This window comes from Ranitomeya variabilis, chromosome 6, assembly GCF_051348905.1.
Source record: "Ranitomeya variabilis isolate aRanVar5 chromosome 6, aRanVar5.hap1, whole genome shotgun sequence".
Taxonomy (NCBI): domain Eukaryota; kingdom Metazoa; phylum Chordata; class Amphibia; order Anura; family Dendrobatidae; genus Ranitomeya; species Ranitomeya variabilis.
Window position 1 is genome coordinate 76,481,657 of NC_135237.1, and position 17,888 is coordinate 76,499,544.

The window sequence follows — 17,888 nt, forward strand, 5'->3', positions numbered from 1 at the left end:
GGTCACTAATAGGCTTACAGAGAGAGACACCTTTGCAACCAGTTAGGTGACCAGGTTGCTATAGACCTTTTCTATGGAATGAACAGCCTTGCTCTTACAACCCCTGGCAAAAATTATGGAATCACTGGCCTTGGAGGATGTTCATTCAGTTGTTTCATTTTGTAGAAAAAAAAGCAGATCACAGACAGGGCACAAAACTAAAGTCATTTCAAATGGCAACTTTCTGGCTTTAAGAAACACTAAAAGAAATCAAGAACAAAAAATGTGGTAGTCAGTAATGATTACTTTTTTTAACCAAGCATAGGGGAAAAATTATGGAATCATGAGAAACAAACAAACAAAAAAACACTCCAACACATCACTAGTATTTTGTTGCACCACCTCTGGCTTTTATGACAGTGTGGAATGGACTTAATGAGTGTCAAACAGTACTCTTCATCAATCTGGCTCCAACTTTCTCTGATTGCTGTTGCCAGATCAGCTTTGCTGGTTAGAGCCTTGTCATGGGCCATTTTCTTCAACTTCCACCAAAGATTTTCAATTGGATTGAGATCCGGACTATTTGCAGGCCATGACATTGACCTTATGTGTCTTTTTTCAAGGAATGTTTTCACAGTTTTTGCTCTATGGCAGAATGCATTATCATCTTGAAAAATGATTTAATCATCCCCAAACATCCTTTCAATTGATGGGATAACAAAGGTGTCCAAAATATCAACATAAACTTGTGCATTTATTGAAGATTTAATGACAGCCATTTCCCCAGTGCCTTTACCTGACATGCAGCCCATATAATCAATGACTGTGGAAATTTGCATGTTCTCTTCAGGCCGTCATCTTCATAAATCTCATTGGAACGGCATCAAACAAAAGTTCCAGCATCATCAGCTTGCCCAATGCAGATTCGTGATTCATCACTGAATATGACTTTCATTCAGTCTTCCACAGTCCACGATTGCTTTTCCTTAGCCCATTGTAACCTTGTTTTTCTCTTTTTAGGTGTTAATGATGGCTTTCGTTTAGCTTTTCTGTATGTAAATCCCATTTCCTTTAGGCGGTTTCTTACAGTTTGGTCACAGACGTTGACTCCAGTTTCCACCCATTGGTTCCTCATTTGTTTTGTTGTACATTTCCTGTTTTGGAGACATATTGCTTTAAGTTTCCGGTCTTGATGCTTTGATGTCTTCCTTGGTCTATCAGTATGTTTGCCTTTAACAACCTTCCCATGTTGTTTGTATTTGGTCCAGATTTTAGACACAGCTGACTGTGAACAACCAATATCTTTTGCAACATTTGTGTGATGATTTACCCTCTTTTAAGAGTTTGATAATCCTCTCCTTTGTTTCAATTGACATCTCTCATGTTGGAGCCATGATTCATGTCAGTCCACTTGGTGCAACAGCTCTCCAAGGTGTGATCACTCCTTTTTAGATGCAGACTAACGAGCAGATCTAATTTGATGCAGATGTTATTTCTGGGAATGAAAATTTACAGGGTGATTCCATAATTTTTTCCTCAGAATTGAGTGACAACTGAATGAACATCCTCCAAGGCCGGTGATTCCATAATTTTTGCCAGGGGTTGTATAAGGCCATGTGCATACATTAAGTATTTGGTGCAGAAATTTCTGCATATCTGCCTAAAATATGCACGTTTTTGCTCTGTTTTTTTTATGCGTTTTTGGTGCCAATATTTCCCCACTCATTAGTATGAGTGAAATCTGCAGCAAAAACGCAGAAAGAAGTGACATGTGGCAGATTTAAATCTGCACCAAATCTGCAAGTCACAAATAAGCGACGTGTGCGTGAGACATCAGGATTCTTATTCACTTTGCTGGCATCAGGGAACCCTACAGGTTTGTGACAGATCTGCGCAGAAAAAACTGTGCGAAAAATTTGCCAAATCTGCAATGTGTGCACAGGCCCTTAGACAGCCTAGTCCCTTTTGAACTGTATGAATGACCTTATCACCAACATACAGCATTGTAAAAACATGGAGGTGTAGAACCAGGCCTCTAAACAGCCGCATCATAAAGGCGTATCATCCGGTTCTAGTAACTTCATTCAATGTACTCTGTGTGAACACGCGCTGAGACTCTGCATGCTGACTCTCTATTATCAACTACCAAACTGAACAAAAATAATAAAAATAAAAAACAGACACAATAAGACCCTATGTGTCCCTACGTATGCCCCACTATAGCTCTAGACAACCCAGTACTGTAATATGACTGTGTGCATGAGGCCTCAGAGCTATCATTACTCATGTTTGCTTTCAATGGCTAATCACTAGGAGAAATATTACATTTAATTCCTAATTAGTTAAATCTGGATCAATAAATCATGTTACATTATTGAGCTAGTCCTGACAAATCCAAATCAGCCCACTCTATACTGTATCATCTGGGAAATAAATTGTGGTAATTAAATCCGAGACGCGTATGATATATAGGAGCCAGTCCATTTACCACTTAGAACAAAATGGCCGAGGACCACCAAGTGTGAGCGAGACCCACACAGCAAAAGATTTTATTGTTTTACTATTGTTTTCCATTTACCAGTACATTTTTTGGTGCCATTATTGCTTCTAGAATGTATTATTATTTAGGAGAAAGATCTTTGGAATGCTGCAGAACACTCTGAGGCCAAACCATTACTGTATTTCACACTGATTGGCTTTAATAATGAGCTATGTCTCATATTTCAGCAACTTTTTTAATTATTGCTCTTTCCAATATGTGCAATGAACATCCATTTTTTTCAAGAAGAATGGAGGAGTTCTGGGATCGAGTCCAATCGTATATCAATCAATGTAATACTGATACAATTATCGTAGCATACACGTCCAGGAGAATTAGAAGATGATTATTGAGAGGAACTGTCTGGTTTGGAAAACCTGTGTGTTAATGGCCTGATGAAGGAATTTTTATCGTTTTTGGTTGCACTCTATTGCATTAACAGCTTGTCCATAGCACTCTTGCCTAAAGGATGGTGGCAATAAGAGGGGTATGAGACCAGATTTGTCACTCTTCCTCCTCCACTGAAACACTCTGAGCCTTCCAACAGCAGCTGATTTAGGCTATGTGCACACGCTGAGTATTTGGATGCATAAATTTACACGCTGAGCCTTCTAACAGCAGCTGATTTAGGCTATGTGCACACGCTGAGTATTTGGATGCATAAATTTACACGCTGAGCCTTCCAACAGCAGCTGATTTAGGCTATGTGCACACGCTGAGTATTTGGATGCATAAATTTACACGCTGAGCCTTCCAACAGCAGCTGATTTAGGCTATGTGCACACGCTGAGTATTTGGATGCATAAATTTACACGCTGAGCCTTCCAACAGCAGCTGATTTAGGCTATGTGCACACGCTGAGTATTTGAATGCATAAATTTACACGCTGAGCCTTCCAACAGCAGCTGATTTAGGCTATGTGCACACGCTGAGTATTTGGATGCATAAATTTACACGCTGAGCCTTCCAACAGCAGCTGATTTAGGCTATGTGCACACGCTGAGTATTTGGATGCATAAATTTACATGCTGAGCCTTCTAACAGCAGCTGATTTAGGCTATGTGCACACGCTGAGTATTTGGATGCATAAATTTACACGCTGAGCCTTCCAACAGCAGCTGATTTAGGCTATGTGCACACGCTGAGTATTTGGATGCATAAATTTACACACTGAGCCTTCCAACAGCAGCTGATTTAGGCTATGTGCACACGCTGAGTATTTGGATGCATAAATTTACACGCTGAGCCTTCCAACAGCAGCTGATTTAGGCTATGTGCACACGCTGAGTGTTTGGATGCATAAATTTACATGCTGAGCCTTCCAACAGCAGCTGATTTAGGCTATGTGCACACGCTGAGTATTTGGATGCATAAATTTACACGCTGAGCCTTCCAACAGCAGCTGATTTAGGCTATGTGCACACGCTGAGTATTTGGATGCATAAATTTACACGCTGAGCCTTCCAACAGCAGCTGATTTAGGCTATGTGCACACGCTGAGTATTTAGATGCATACATTTACACGCTGAGCCTTCCAACAGCAGCTGATTTAGGCTATGTGCACACGCTGAGTATTTGGATGCATAAATTTACACGCTGAGCCTTCCAACAGCAGCTGATTTAGGCTATGTGCACACGCTGAGTATTTGGATGCATAAATTTACACGCTGAGCCTTCCAACAGCAGCTGATTTAGGCTATGTGCACACGCTGAGTATTTGGATGCATAAATTTACATGTTGAGCCTTCCAACAGCAGCTGATTTAGGCTATGTGCACACGCTGAGTATTTGGATGCATAAATTTACACGCTGAGCCTTCCAACAGCAGCTGATTTAGGCTATGTGCACACGCTGAGTATTTGGATGCATAAATTTACCTGCTGAGCCTTCCAACAGCAGCTGATTTAGGCTATGTGCACACGCTGAGTATTTGGATGCATAAATTTCTGCACCATTTCTGTATCTCTTGGCAGGGAAAACGAAGCGGACAATACACAAGTTTTTGACATGTTTTTGCAGGTGTTTTTCATACATGACTGGCAGATATATAATTTCACAACCCCATGACACATTAGTGCCTAGCATATGAAGCTTATTGTAGATCTATTAACCTAATATTTCTCAATTGCTTTACTATCAGGAATCCCTTCAGGTTTTGTGACAAATCCGCACGGCAAAAACACAACGTGTGCATACAGTCTTAAAGTCCTGATGGCAAAAACACGGTGGAGTGTACTGCAATGCGTAGGGCTGAGTGATGTATCTGCGCACAAGATTCTTTCATCTGCCACCATCTTATGGATGAGAGAGCCGTGAGGGCATAGCTGTCAACTGTCTTTGATTTCCCGGGATATCTAAGCTGAAAGGAGTGTGGTGTTTGTAACCCTTGTCCAAAATTGAGCGATACAGGATGGAAGGGGACATTGCTGGAAGGGGTTAGGGTGTTCCTGTGTAGGGTGGGAGCAGAGTTATGAATGGGTCTTAAATGCCCCCAGAAATGTTGGAAACTATGGGATAGCACAGAGACTTGCCAACGAGTGGATATGCTTTAAAAATTGCATATATTGGAAAGGTTAGACATTTTGCTACATTACAAATTAATTAATATTGGTCTTAAAGGCCCACCCCCTTTCATTGTTCTGACCTTCATTAAAGTGAACCTGTCACCAGGTTTGGCTGATAAGAGATACGGCCACCACCGTTCAGGGCTGATATACAGCATTCTATAATGCTGTATATCTGCCCCCAGCCGGACCTGTAAGAGAAAAAAATAACTTTTATTATATCACTTGCGTGGCGGTCTGGTCCGAGGGGTGTCGCTGGTCTTGGTCCGGCGCCTCCCTTCTTCTTGCGGTGCCTTCCTCCTTCTTGCTTCGTGTGGATGATGCGTCCCTGCGTCATCCACAGTTTTCTTGTCACAGCGCTCCTGTGCAGGCGTACTTATCTGCCCTGTTGAAGGCAGAGTAAAAAACTGCAGTGCACAGGAGCCGGAGCTCTTTGACCTTTCCTGCCTCCTGTGCACTGTAGTACTTTTCTCTGCCTACTCCTTGGACTGGACCGCCCCGCAGGCGAGTATAGTAAAAGTTATTTTTCTTCTCTTACAGGTCGGATTGGGGGCAGATAAACAGCATTATAGAATGCTGCGTATAAGCCCTGAAAGGAGATGGCCGTAACCCGTATCGGCCAAACCTGGTAACAAGTTCACTTTAATTAGTCAAAGTAGAAAACATTTATCTCTTTCTTTCTCTGGATGACCAGGCACATGTATGGATTACACATACACACCATTGATTTCAATGGGCATTAAGTACTGCCTCATTTTCCCTGTGGTGGCGTTACAGGAAAACACTTGCTTCAAGTTTCCCTCACAGATTTCAGTTTTAGTGATCGGTGAGTCCCCCACCAATCCAAACTTTGGATATTCTACAAAGGTTTTGTGCAAGTGCAGTTATAGTTTAGTCCTGCATGATTTGAACAGTTCTTAACTAGTGTTGACTGTTGAGCATTCCGATACTGCAAATATCGGGTATCGGCCGATATTCGCTGTATCGGAATTCCGATACCGAGTTCCGATATTTTTGTGATATCGGAAATCGGAATCGGAAGTTCCTATAAGTTCCCAGGTGTGTGCGGTGCGTATGGTTCCCAGGGTCTGGAGGAGAGGAGACTCTCCTTCAGGCCCTGGGATCCATATTCATGTAAAAAATAAAGAATAAAAATAAAAAATAGGGATATACTCACCCCTCCGACAGACCCTGGACCTCAGCGGTGCAACCGGCAGCCTCCGTTCCTAAGACTGCAGTGAGTGTAGGACCTGCGATGACGTCGCGGCTTGTGATTGGTCGAGTGAGCAGTCAGATGAGCGGTCACGCGACCAATCACAAGCCGCGACGTCATCGAAGGTCCTTCACTCTGCATTCTTAGGAACGGAGGCAGACGCTTGCAGCGGTGACAGCCAGGGCTCGTCCGAGGGTGAGTATATCCATATTTTTTATTTTTATTCTTTATTTTTTACATGAATATGGATCCCAGGGCCTGAAGGAGAGTTTCCTCTCCTTCAGACCCTGGGAACCATCCAGGATCACTTCCGATATTTGTGTCCCATTGACTTGTATTGGTATCGGGTATCGGTATCGGCGATATCTGATATTTTTTGGATATCGGCCGATCCAATCCGATACCGATACTTTCAAATATCGGAAGGTATCGCTCAACACTATTCTTAACCTTTAATTATTCTCGCAGGGTCCAGTGGACCCCAATTGAGTTTGTTTTTGGCATATTTCCGCAAGTATGGAAGGTAGGAAACATCTGTTTCAATACTTTCCTAGCTTGGGCGCCCCTCCCTGCTGCATCGTGAGTCAAGACGCTGCATCAAATACACACGCCATAGCAAGGTGCGCATCAAATCAGTTTCTCTGCCCCTACATTGTGCTGCTTTTAGACTAAAGAGCAAAAAACTGCTGACAGTTTCCCTTTTTTTAAAAAGAAAAAAACTTGAGAAATTCACTAAATTGCACAATTACTAGTAAAACCATTACAAGCAGACTGACCATTGGGCGTGAGTCAACGGCGGCATACATGATATCCATCCATCCTTTAAATGTTGCCTAAAACAAAAAAGAGAATTTAGTCCAATATGGGTTTTATTGTAAACCTGTATGTTTCCACTTTAATTGTTTTGTGCTACATCTGACGACTGTATATTCTACCCTTCACAATAATGGATATTGTCTGCACACTGAACATATTTTCTGACCCAACATCAGGGCTCACATCACAAAACCTCATTACATTACCATTTCATATTCTGTTTACAATGGTGGTCAGGTCTTTCGCAAAAAAAAAAAGTGTGTACAAAGCCTCCCATTCTGTTTTCAAGAGGAAACAGCTGTGTCCCGCCACAAGGGAGAAACACAGAACAATAAGGAAATAAAACATGTTGTCAGAACGCCAGCGAAGTATCACCATGTCTGCACACGGCATATTGCAGTCATTAGCACCGTTTCTGGGTCTATGTAAATAATGCATTTCTAGGGCGCTATGTCATGACTGGCATGGGCTCAGCACCGAACACAAAATCCCAGCAATGAGATGATCCGGCCGAGATGCACAGAACATTCCTACATCACTGCTGAGCACCAGAACACAGAATATGGAGGTTGCAAAAATGAATATTGAGTAACGGTTAATGAGGGAAAATTGTCACAAACCAGACTTGAGTTTCATTAAAATAATAAAAATATATGCAAAGAATATAAAGAGGAATTGTCTCCACAACCTTAATACATTTGTTATACTCATAAAAATAGCTGTAAAATGAGCAAATAAGCAACGCAAAATGTATCACTTCTTCTATGGTAGTAGCCTGTATTCGTGTATGCCGTTTTGGAGTACCGTAATTGTTGCAGTTTTGCAAACATTTTGGTGATTATTAACTTCTTTTAATATATTAAAAAAAACATCAAAAGGCTTCCCACCTCTCTGCCTAAAGAGGATGTTAGGTCAGAGTAGGAACCGAGTATTGGAAGTTTCATGGTTGATGCATTTTTCGGCGTGGAGATAAGCTACCTGCTAATAGGGAACACGGGAGTGCTCACCCGAACCAATCGTTCTTGTGTATAGGGGGCATATAGTTGTCAGCCATCGATTGTTAGGCTGACAACTATTTAATGTGCATGTGAACAGGTCTGTCTAAATAGTGCTGGCAATCAACGGGATGGACGAGCAGAACACATGTTTGTTAGCTTGCTTAAAAATCAATTATCTCGGCAGCACGTCATCCTGTGTAAACCAAAATTGTGCTGCCAAACTTTATATGCTATGCACACAGAATGATCGTGTTTGTCTACAGAAGTGCATCATGTGTGTATGGTCATTAAATAGCCCATCTAAGCAGACCAAGTGAACTTTAGTTTAAAGGGATTGTCTGCTGTTCTTAAAAATGTGTCAGATGTTTGAAAAATGAAAATTAATAAAACCTAGAAAAATACATGAATGGCTACATGTCATCAGATTTCAAAATATAAACTGCACACATAATTTAATAGATTTCTTAGACCTGACGTACTTAATTGATAACTACAATAATCCATTTAGAAAGTTTTAACTTAATCTGCTCACACCTAATCCTGTCGTCAGTTCCTCAGTGTCCCTCCTCCCTGATGCCGCTGAGATCTCAGACTGCTCAGTACAACCTGTAGCTTTCAGGCTGAGTGGGTGGGGATTGACCTCACTTGGACTTGTGAGCTCTCAGTTTCTAGATGCTCATTTTAATAATGACATGATTATCTAAACTAAGAACTCCAGCCTCAACAGTTCCACGAGATCTGTTTACTAATGTATGCCGCTCATATTCAGAAATTTGGTGACAAATCTGCTTTAAATATTAAATCTTCACCAATTTCTTAATTTTAGACGACCTCTCGTGGTCCAATGAGCTCCACCAATGTGCTGGTGTTCCTTCACAGGCAGTCTCTACATCAGCCATGACAGAGAAGGGGGCTACGTATCAGGGTCCGATTACTAGATGGGTGAGTCCTTATATCACATGATATAGCACAGGAAGGTAAGGGACGTACTCTGTCAGTGTCAGAACAGGGGCGGAAGTGTAGCTTCTTGGACTATGAGAAGTAGCTTGACATTAAGACATTAGTTCAGATATGAAATGTATATCAGTAAGGTTTATTTATTTCAATTTTTTAAATATAAAAACTATTTTTTTCTGTCGCCGGACAAACCCTTTATGTAACTAAAAAACTCAGGCTTGGAAATTCCTTATGACCATAATGTGTTATGTTGTCTTTTTACATTTCTCCCTGCATTCGTGATGTGCTCCGGTAGAATTAATGATAGGATTTATAGCCCCGTAGTGGACCAACACACAGAAACGTCTGCTCTGCTTGAGTAGATCACACCTGGAAATGCATTTTCCACTTCTCCAATCAACTAGAATCAGGAAATTTATAGACTACGATCTTTCATTTTCTTATTCTTCATGGCTACTTTTCCAATCACTGATGATTTTTTACCATAAAACAATTTTCTGATTGAGTACAGAACAAATAAAACTGTTCCCTGGAAGTCTAATGTAATTCCACCTACGGCTTTCTACAGAAAGGGAATTAAACTGGGTGACTGGTTTAATCACACAAAAAGAAAGAATTAAAAGTCGAATAATGGATTGACTTGTAAAAAATATATGCTTATCGTCTCTTCTTCTTGAAATAAACTGGTACAATAAAAAGGAGTTATTGATTTAGGGTGAATTTGCCACGCCAGACAGACATTATTAGACACTTAAGCCTGACAGTTTGTGGCCTGGAAGTTCTATATTCTGTCCCCCGGTACATGATATAAATCTTCACATCATGATATATGTAAATGATCATTTGGTTTTATGTATTTATGCACTATAAAGCCAGGTATATGGGTCAGGGGTGCCAACTAGACTTTTTATTTTTTCTGGACAGCTAAGCAAAAAATCACGGACAGAGAATATTTTTTAAGGACACATTAGAAAACCGTAACAAATGATTGTGATTATAAATGATACAAGTCCGCATCCCATAATTCTGAAATGGAGACATCAACTGCATTCACTGTAAACTTTAAAATAATTACAATCAAAATAATCTAAATAATCTGTTCTCAGAGTTGGTTGGATATAAACAGTTGCAGAGCAGAATTGCACAGCTAGGTTAATTGTTTTAGTGGTCGCTGCTGCGTACTACAGTTCCTAAGAATAGGCAGTCAATAGTAAAAGATTTTTTAAACGGGTTGTCCACTACTCAGAAAACCTCTTCCCAATCTCTATGTTTCCCCCTCAGTAATATAATAACACTTATACTCGCCTCCATTGCCATTCCAGCATTCTGGCACTGACTCTCCCATTGATTACATGACATTATTATGTCACACGATCCCTGCGGCCAATCAGCGCTGAGATCACTCTCCTCTGCTATGGATATAATTAACATCTGGAGGAAGTGATAGATGCAGCTGCCTCAGTGATAGCGTGACATAATGTCACGTGAGTTCTTGGAGAACCGATGCCGACATTGCTGAAACGGCGCCGGCATCGGAAGTGAGTATAAGTGTAAATACTTTACTGGGTGGAAACATGAGGATTGAGAAGGTGTTGTTTAAATAGTGAACAATCCCTTTAAAAGACTTTTAGACTAGTATTGACTGCTTATTCTTAGGAGTCGCAGTAACCAGCCGAGGCCACTACAACAGTTAACCCACCTGTGCCATTCTGCTCTGCAACTGTTTACATCCAGTCACCGCCAGAGCTGAGTACAGCTGATCGGTGGTCGTGCCCAGTGTCAGACTTTCATTGATCTCATAGTGATGACCTAAGGATAGGTTATTAATATTATATTAGTGAAACACCCGTTTAAGGGGAAATTGTGAAGAGATGAAACATTGAACAGTTGTATGAAAATAAGGTGAGTTAGTGGCCAACCAGATGTCAGTACTCATTTTCTTTCATATTTTCTATGTCTCCCATGCTTAACTAATTAAAATTACTTCAATGGAGAGAAAAAAATGACATAATACTTACCACTTGAAGCAGGGCCAGGTAACCCGCCCCAACATTATCAAAGTTGACTTTGACTTTTGTCCAGTAGGCTTCTGTCATGTTCATCATTTCACACATTGTCTTATTGTCTACAACAGACACGTCAAGCTCAGTCTTGTTCTCGGTGTAAACGCATTTTCCAAATTTTCCAGCAAATAAATTCACTCCCATGATGCTAAAAATTAGCCAGAATATGAGACACACCAGCAGAACATTCATGATGGATGGGATAGCCCCAATCAAGGCGTTCACTACGACCTTAAAGCGGAATAAAATATAATTAGTAATTATTACAAAGGAATAAAAGGGTCAATAAAAAATGCATGGACCAGTCAGCTTGATTTTATATTAAGTAAGGTGGGGATGTCTTACTTTTAGGCATTGGGAATATAGGAGAATGACAATATGAATTATTATGGCCTTTATAAATGTATTAGACAAACAGCAAAACTATGGAACAAATATGCTGCTTCAATAAAATCAAGCATTGCACTACATAGGTTCACTTTGTGAGTCGTAAAGAATTATTTTAGGAAACAGAATTGATATTTGCAGGAGACAAAAGGTATGTATAACTAAATTCTTGCAATTTACCCTGGAGTCACTGCCAGGTGAAAACAACACTATGTAAAATGTAAGGTATTATAATTATGATCTTCAGTGACGATGAGCATTTACATTGAAGTTTCTCAGGTAATAATAGTTAATTTCTGGGGTTAAAAATAGTGGAAGCCCAAAGCCAACTTCCTGTTCTGCCACATTTTATAAAACGATTGAATGGCTATTACTTTTGGATTTGTAGATAAATCTGATACATGCATAAGTCTGCTGCAAATACTCAATTATTATCAATGATGTTTGAAAAAGCTCCATCACCATATCCACCTAATCATAGATGTGAAGAGACACAAATGCCTTATATAGGAACATTATTATTAAATATCACATACAGTAAAAGAGAGGGGTTCCCTGTATTCATGGCACACTTCCCTCTCGTCTCCGCTTGTATGGAGATGGTGGTCCACTAAAATTCATTTTTACAATTTGATTTCATTAAAAATGTTGCACCGTTTGTCTTTGATATTGGCTCTGGTCATGGATTCTCCATTAACACATTCTGCAGCCGGCAATAGACGGTGCAACACAAAGGCTATAGAAGACAAATGGTGGAAAATTAAAATGATTTTAAGCCAAATATACGTTTATATGGGGGGAAAAAATGCCCACAACTGTGGATAACCCCAAGTATATCAATGTACAATATCTTAAATTCTGGTTCTTAAGTCTTCTAGGATGTGAACATTGATGTAGATGGAGATTTCAAAGCAGTATCTCTATGATATTAATTAAAGAGGAACATACATTTTGGCATTTGATACAATTTAAATCCCTTTAATTCCCTGTGGATGAATGGGTGTCTGGTTCATGAGACACCCACTGATCATTTAAAAGACTGTTAAGAAGTGAGAAGTTAAGGAGACAGTAAGTCTATGACTTTCTACTGAATTTGTCCTTCGCTGTGTGCTAGCATTTCTGTCCCTAGAGCTGCACACATCTTGGTGGTCTTCTGAGCGATAGGTAGGATCTCAGGACCAACACCTCAACTGGTCTGCAGAAAATTAAAGGGCCTAAAAAATATTTACCGTATATACTCGCGTATAAGCCGAGATTTCAGCCCACTTTTTTGGGCTGAAAGTAACCCTCTTGGCTTATACTCGAGTCATATCCAGGGGTCGGCAGGGGACAGGGAGCGAAGCTGTGTAATAATACTCACCTGCTCCTGGCGCGGTCCCTGCACATCCCTGGTTCCCCGGAGCCGGCAGCTTCTTCCTGTAGTGAGCGGTCACATGGTACCACTCATTACAGTAATGAATATGGACGCGACTCCACTCCCATAGGGAGTGCAGGGACCGTGCCAGGAGCAGGTGAGTATAACTCAGTGCGCGATATTCACCTGTTCCCCGTTCGACCATCGGCGCCGCTGCGTCTTTCTCGTACTCTGCAGTGACGCTTAGGTCAGAGGGCGCGGTGGCACAATTAGTACATGCCGCCGTCTGCCTGAATGTCAGTGCAGAGGATGGGGAAGACACAGCGGCGGCCGGCGATGGAACGGGGAACAGGTGAATATAGCAAGTGCCAGGGGCCTGAGAGGTGAGTATGTGATTTTTTATTTTTTTAATCGCAGCAACAGCCTATGGGGCAAATGTCTGTATGGAGCATCTTATGGGGCCATGTGCAGCATTATATGGGGCAAATATTTGTAAGGAGCATCTTATGGGGCCATAATCAGCATTTGTGCAGCATTATATGGGGTAAATGTGTCTATGGAGCATCTTATGGGGTCATAATCAGCATTTGTGCAGCATTATATGGGGCATATTTTAATATGGAACATCTTATGGGGCCAATCATAAACTGTATGGAGCATTATATGGGGCGTATTTTGTATGGAGCATCTTATGGGGCCCATCATGAACTGTATGGAGCATTATATGGGGCTCCTGATTCAATATGGATATTCAAAAACACTTAAACTAATGATGTCTCAATTATTTTACTTTTATTGGTATCTATTTTTATTTTTGAAATTTACCAGTACCTGCTGCATTTTCCACCCTAGGCTTATACTCGAGTCATTAAGTTTTACCAGTTTTTTGTGGAATAATTAGGGGGGTCGGCTTGTACTCGGGTCGGCTTATACTCGAGTATATACGGTAAAAATAAAATCAACAGTATTGTTATTCTTTAATCACTTTTATATTGCTGCCATTTGCAGAGGCAGGAGAAAGAGACAATGATAAAAGCTGATTTAGCCTCTCCCTGGGCTAAAGCGAGAGAATTTTGAAATAGCTTAGTCATGTCACTCATCTGGATCAACATGTTAGACTATAGAAAAGAGAAAAGGGAAATCCACCGGCATGTCCAACAGGAGAATAGGACAGTTGTCCTATGAATAAGGGTGTTGCATACACCAGAAACGCGTCAGGTTTCTGAGGTTTCATTTTTTAGCATGTTTTAAAGTTTTTTCTAATAAATAGTAACTTTTATTCTCCTGTTGTACGTGTCGGTGGATTTCCCTTTTCTATTTTCTTCCTTTGCTTGTGATCACCAATGGGTGCGGCACCCTCAGGATGGATCCCGGCTGACATATGGACTTGAAATTGGCAACGTGGTGAGCTTTCTGCACTTCCCCTCCCTCCTTCCCTCCTATGTTATTCGATGTTAGACTGTAGGTTGCACTCGATGAGCTTAAGTCTACCTTCAACCTTAAAAACTATGAAGCTTATCATAAATGTAGATGGGCACGACAATGGCAAAGAGATTAATTATGGTAAGTGAAGCACAAAAACTTTGGACAAAATTAAATTCAATGTTTTTACCTGAAATTGGGTATTCTAGTTAAAGGGGTTGTGTCACCATAAAGAATACATTTAACTAAGCAGAAAAGGTGGAAATAAATGATTTTGTAATTTTCAATTATTAAAATATGTTCCATTCAAAAAATAAAAAGCTGTCATCTGCTTAAGTATGCTCCCTGGTGCCCCCTGGCGTCATTCCATTCCATCCTCCCAGTGGCCAATCAGCTGGCCCAGCATGCACAGTTCCTGTTATCATAAGGGTTCCCCCCAATTCCCACCCCCAAGTGTGCACAACGTATGCTCCCTGCGTGCACCTCACACAGGTCAGACAGTGAGCGCAGGGAGAATATGTTGTGCATACTGGGCATGGAGAGATGGGGGAACTCTTATGATAAGAGGAACTGCGCATGCTCGGCCAGCTGATTGGCCACTGGGAGGATGGAATGGAATAACGCCAGGGGGAGACAGGGAGCAAATTTTAGCAGATGTAAACTGGTTATTTTTTGAATGGAGCATAATTTTTAATAACTGTACATTACAAAACCATTTATTTCCACCTTTTTTGCTAAGTTAAATGTATTCTTTATGGTGACACGACCCGTTTAACTAGAATACCTCATTTTAGGTAAAAACAGTGAATTTAATTTTGTCCAAAGTATTTACGCTTCCTTTCCTATCATTAATCTCACTAAGTCTACTAAGACTGGATGAGCAACAAAAAATAAAATGATAGGTAACAGATGATGAATATTGCTAACTGGAAAATCCCTTTTTCTCTATATTAACAGGAAGAAATTATGATATGGGACAATAGCACATAACGGGCATACAACCAGGATATGTGATTTTTAGTATTTTAAGTTAAGATATAAATACGATCATTGACCGTCACCATATTTAGGCATTAGTGTCTCTTCATCAAAAAATGCATTTACACATTTTCAGGCCATTGCATGAATCAATATAGATATTTTGTCAATTAAAAACAAAATCTATGATCTCACAAGCTGTTCAGTAGAATATGTTGTGACCACCGATCAACTGATTTTTTCATTTTCCAATGTCTATCAGAGATTGAATTATTCAAATACTTTGATAATCAGGGAAGGCTCCCCGATCTTCCATTTTCAGCCATTTACATGACCACCTATGACACAAATTATTAATTTGTTTGGCCACATAATGGCTATGTTCTACGGACGATTTGCTCTAGCAGCGGGGAAACTCATATAATGCTTCTAATTTAAGTTTGCAAACTTTTGAAGGTCATTTGCCACAAATGGTGCTAAAGATAAAAGAGATATTCAGCAACCATGGCCACAACATGTCTAGGAGTAGATTGTGAATTGTTTGCACTGCAAATCAAGAAACATGCTAATTACTTTAGTTATATGGAGACCAGTATAATGTTTCTTTACAAAAGTCAACATTTTTCAACAGTTCATGAGCAATATGTATCTCCATATGATTACATAAAGAAAGGGCTGAAACCAGCAGTTCTCAAACTTGCCATGTACTGGGTACACCATTAGCCAGTTCTGTACTAGACCTTATCATTTGGAATATGTGACTAGTGATGGTGGCAAGAATTTGTTACAATTGTTCTTCTTTTTTCCACCATAGGGAAACATTGATAAGTCACAGTAATGCTGTAACTTTACCAAAACTCTCTAGTGACCTAATTTCACCATGGAGTCCCAGCCTTAACTATAAATAGGAGAATAATAAGAAACATAATAAACGCATCTATATAGAATTATTAACAGTGAGGCCCAGTAACACAGTTTGAGAGACACCAGGAGAAACAAAAGTATTAGGAAAATCAAAGCCACATTAGAAGTCGCACTACAAACTTCAACCATTTAGACATTAATTTCATAAATGATTAGACGAGTTAGAGTTTACATTAATATGTGGACACTGCAAAAAAAAACACATTCATAAAAAAGACAAACGATTCCACATTAAGCTTTGCGATTGGTTATCCTTGGTAAAATGTAATCTGTATTGATGGTATTAGTCAAGTTTCAATGTTAGGTATGTAAGATCTGTATGGCTACAAATCAGAGGGGGAATTTACCCAAATCTGTTTATCTTCAATAAGTTGCTGGGGCAAATGAACTCAGCACAGCGGCAATATTCTCGAAAATGCTTGAAGGGGTTGTTTAACCTCATGCATGGGGCTCTTGCACCTACACTCTACATTAGATAGAACAATGTGCTACTATCAGTATGACTTTATTACATTGGGTCTGTAAGGAAAATGTATGACTGGCAGCAACCTTTAGAAGTCTGACCCATGGTTATCAACTGATCACAGCGCTGTCTTAGTTCCAAAAAGGGTTTGTCATCTACATGATTGGTGCTAAGTAGAGATGCACAAACAAAATTTGCATTAAATTGAAAAAAAAAATTGATTCAGCTGAATGCAAATTACTTGTGATTCACTGCGGGGGCATCCAGCAAATTGATGGCCAGATGCTAGATTATGGGGGGCTGAGAATGAGTTAAAACAAAATTTTAAACTCAACTCTACTCTGCCCTCCCCATACCTGTCTCTCTGCAGCCAATCATCTGATGAGCTCTTTTTTGTTATCTTCTGTCTGCTATCTTCATTCTGGACCAACAGCCTTTTCCAGGCGGGTCTTCATGCACTAGGTTAGACAGTATCACATAGGATGCGATGCACGCTAATCATGAGCGTGACAACCCCGCTTGCCGGGATGCGCTAGGACACACCTTACTGATATGCATCGCACCCATGTGTTGTTGTGAGGCCTAGCAAATGTAAGACATAGCTGATTGGAATGAAGAGGGAAGAAAAAAGATAGAAGAAGAACAATAGTAGGTAGAAGAGCTAATCAGATGATAGTAGTGGCTGGACAGGTATAGGGAGGGCTGAGGGAGGGACTATTAGCATTTTTAAATGTATTTTCAGCACATTGAATTGACATCAATGTGAATTCAATTCAATGTGAATCAAATTCCCCGCCCCCCTGAATTGAGTGAATCTGTCCAAATCGAATTTCAAAAAATTTGCACAACTCTAGAGCCAGGTGACTGACCAGTTAAGAGAATGGGGGTCCAGCGACCCCAGGTAGAAACAGGTAGTCATTCAGGAAAGTTGTGGCTCCACTTAAAGTCCATGTAAGTAAGATAGCCAAACTTTTACTTGGCTATCTTTGACAAATGTGGAGCAAATAATTTTGGAATAACCGATTTCCGACTACCATTAGCTTGATATGTTTATAAGATAGTTAATCATTTGTTCTTCAACTAACTTTCCCGAACTCCCCACAAATAGGAACACTAGGGAAAACAAAAGTAAAACAAAGATTCAGCCATATTTGAATCCTAAATGTTGAGGCTATTCTATCAAATATTACTGAACTTCTCCCTCTGAAACCATTTTACAAATACATTGAAG

At 40.2% G+C, this 17,888-nt stretch overlaps 1 protein-coding gene across 1 annotated transcript in view; it reads right to left on the reverse strand.

Moving 5' to 3' along the window:
- The window catches only part of LOC143781813 (sodium channel protein type 5 subunit alpha-like), a 514,560-nt gene that overhangs the window by 25,274 nt on the left and 471,398 nt on the right, over window positions 1-17,888 (reverse strand). The window contains exons 23-24 of the mRNA XM_077268674.1: window positions 11,085-11,360; window positions 7,072-7,128 (exon numbers count right to left, since the gene is read on the reverse strand). Coding sequence (XP_077124789.1) covers window positions 7,072-7,128; window positions 11,085-11,360 — 333 coding nt within the window. The remainder of the gene's footprint in view (window positions 1-7,071; window positions 7,129-11,084; window positions 11,361-17,888) is intronic.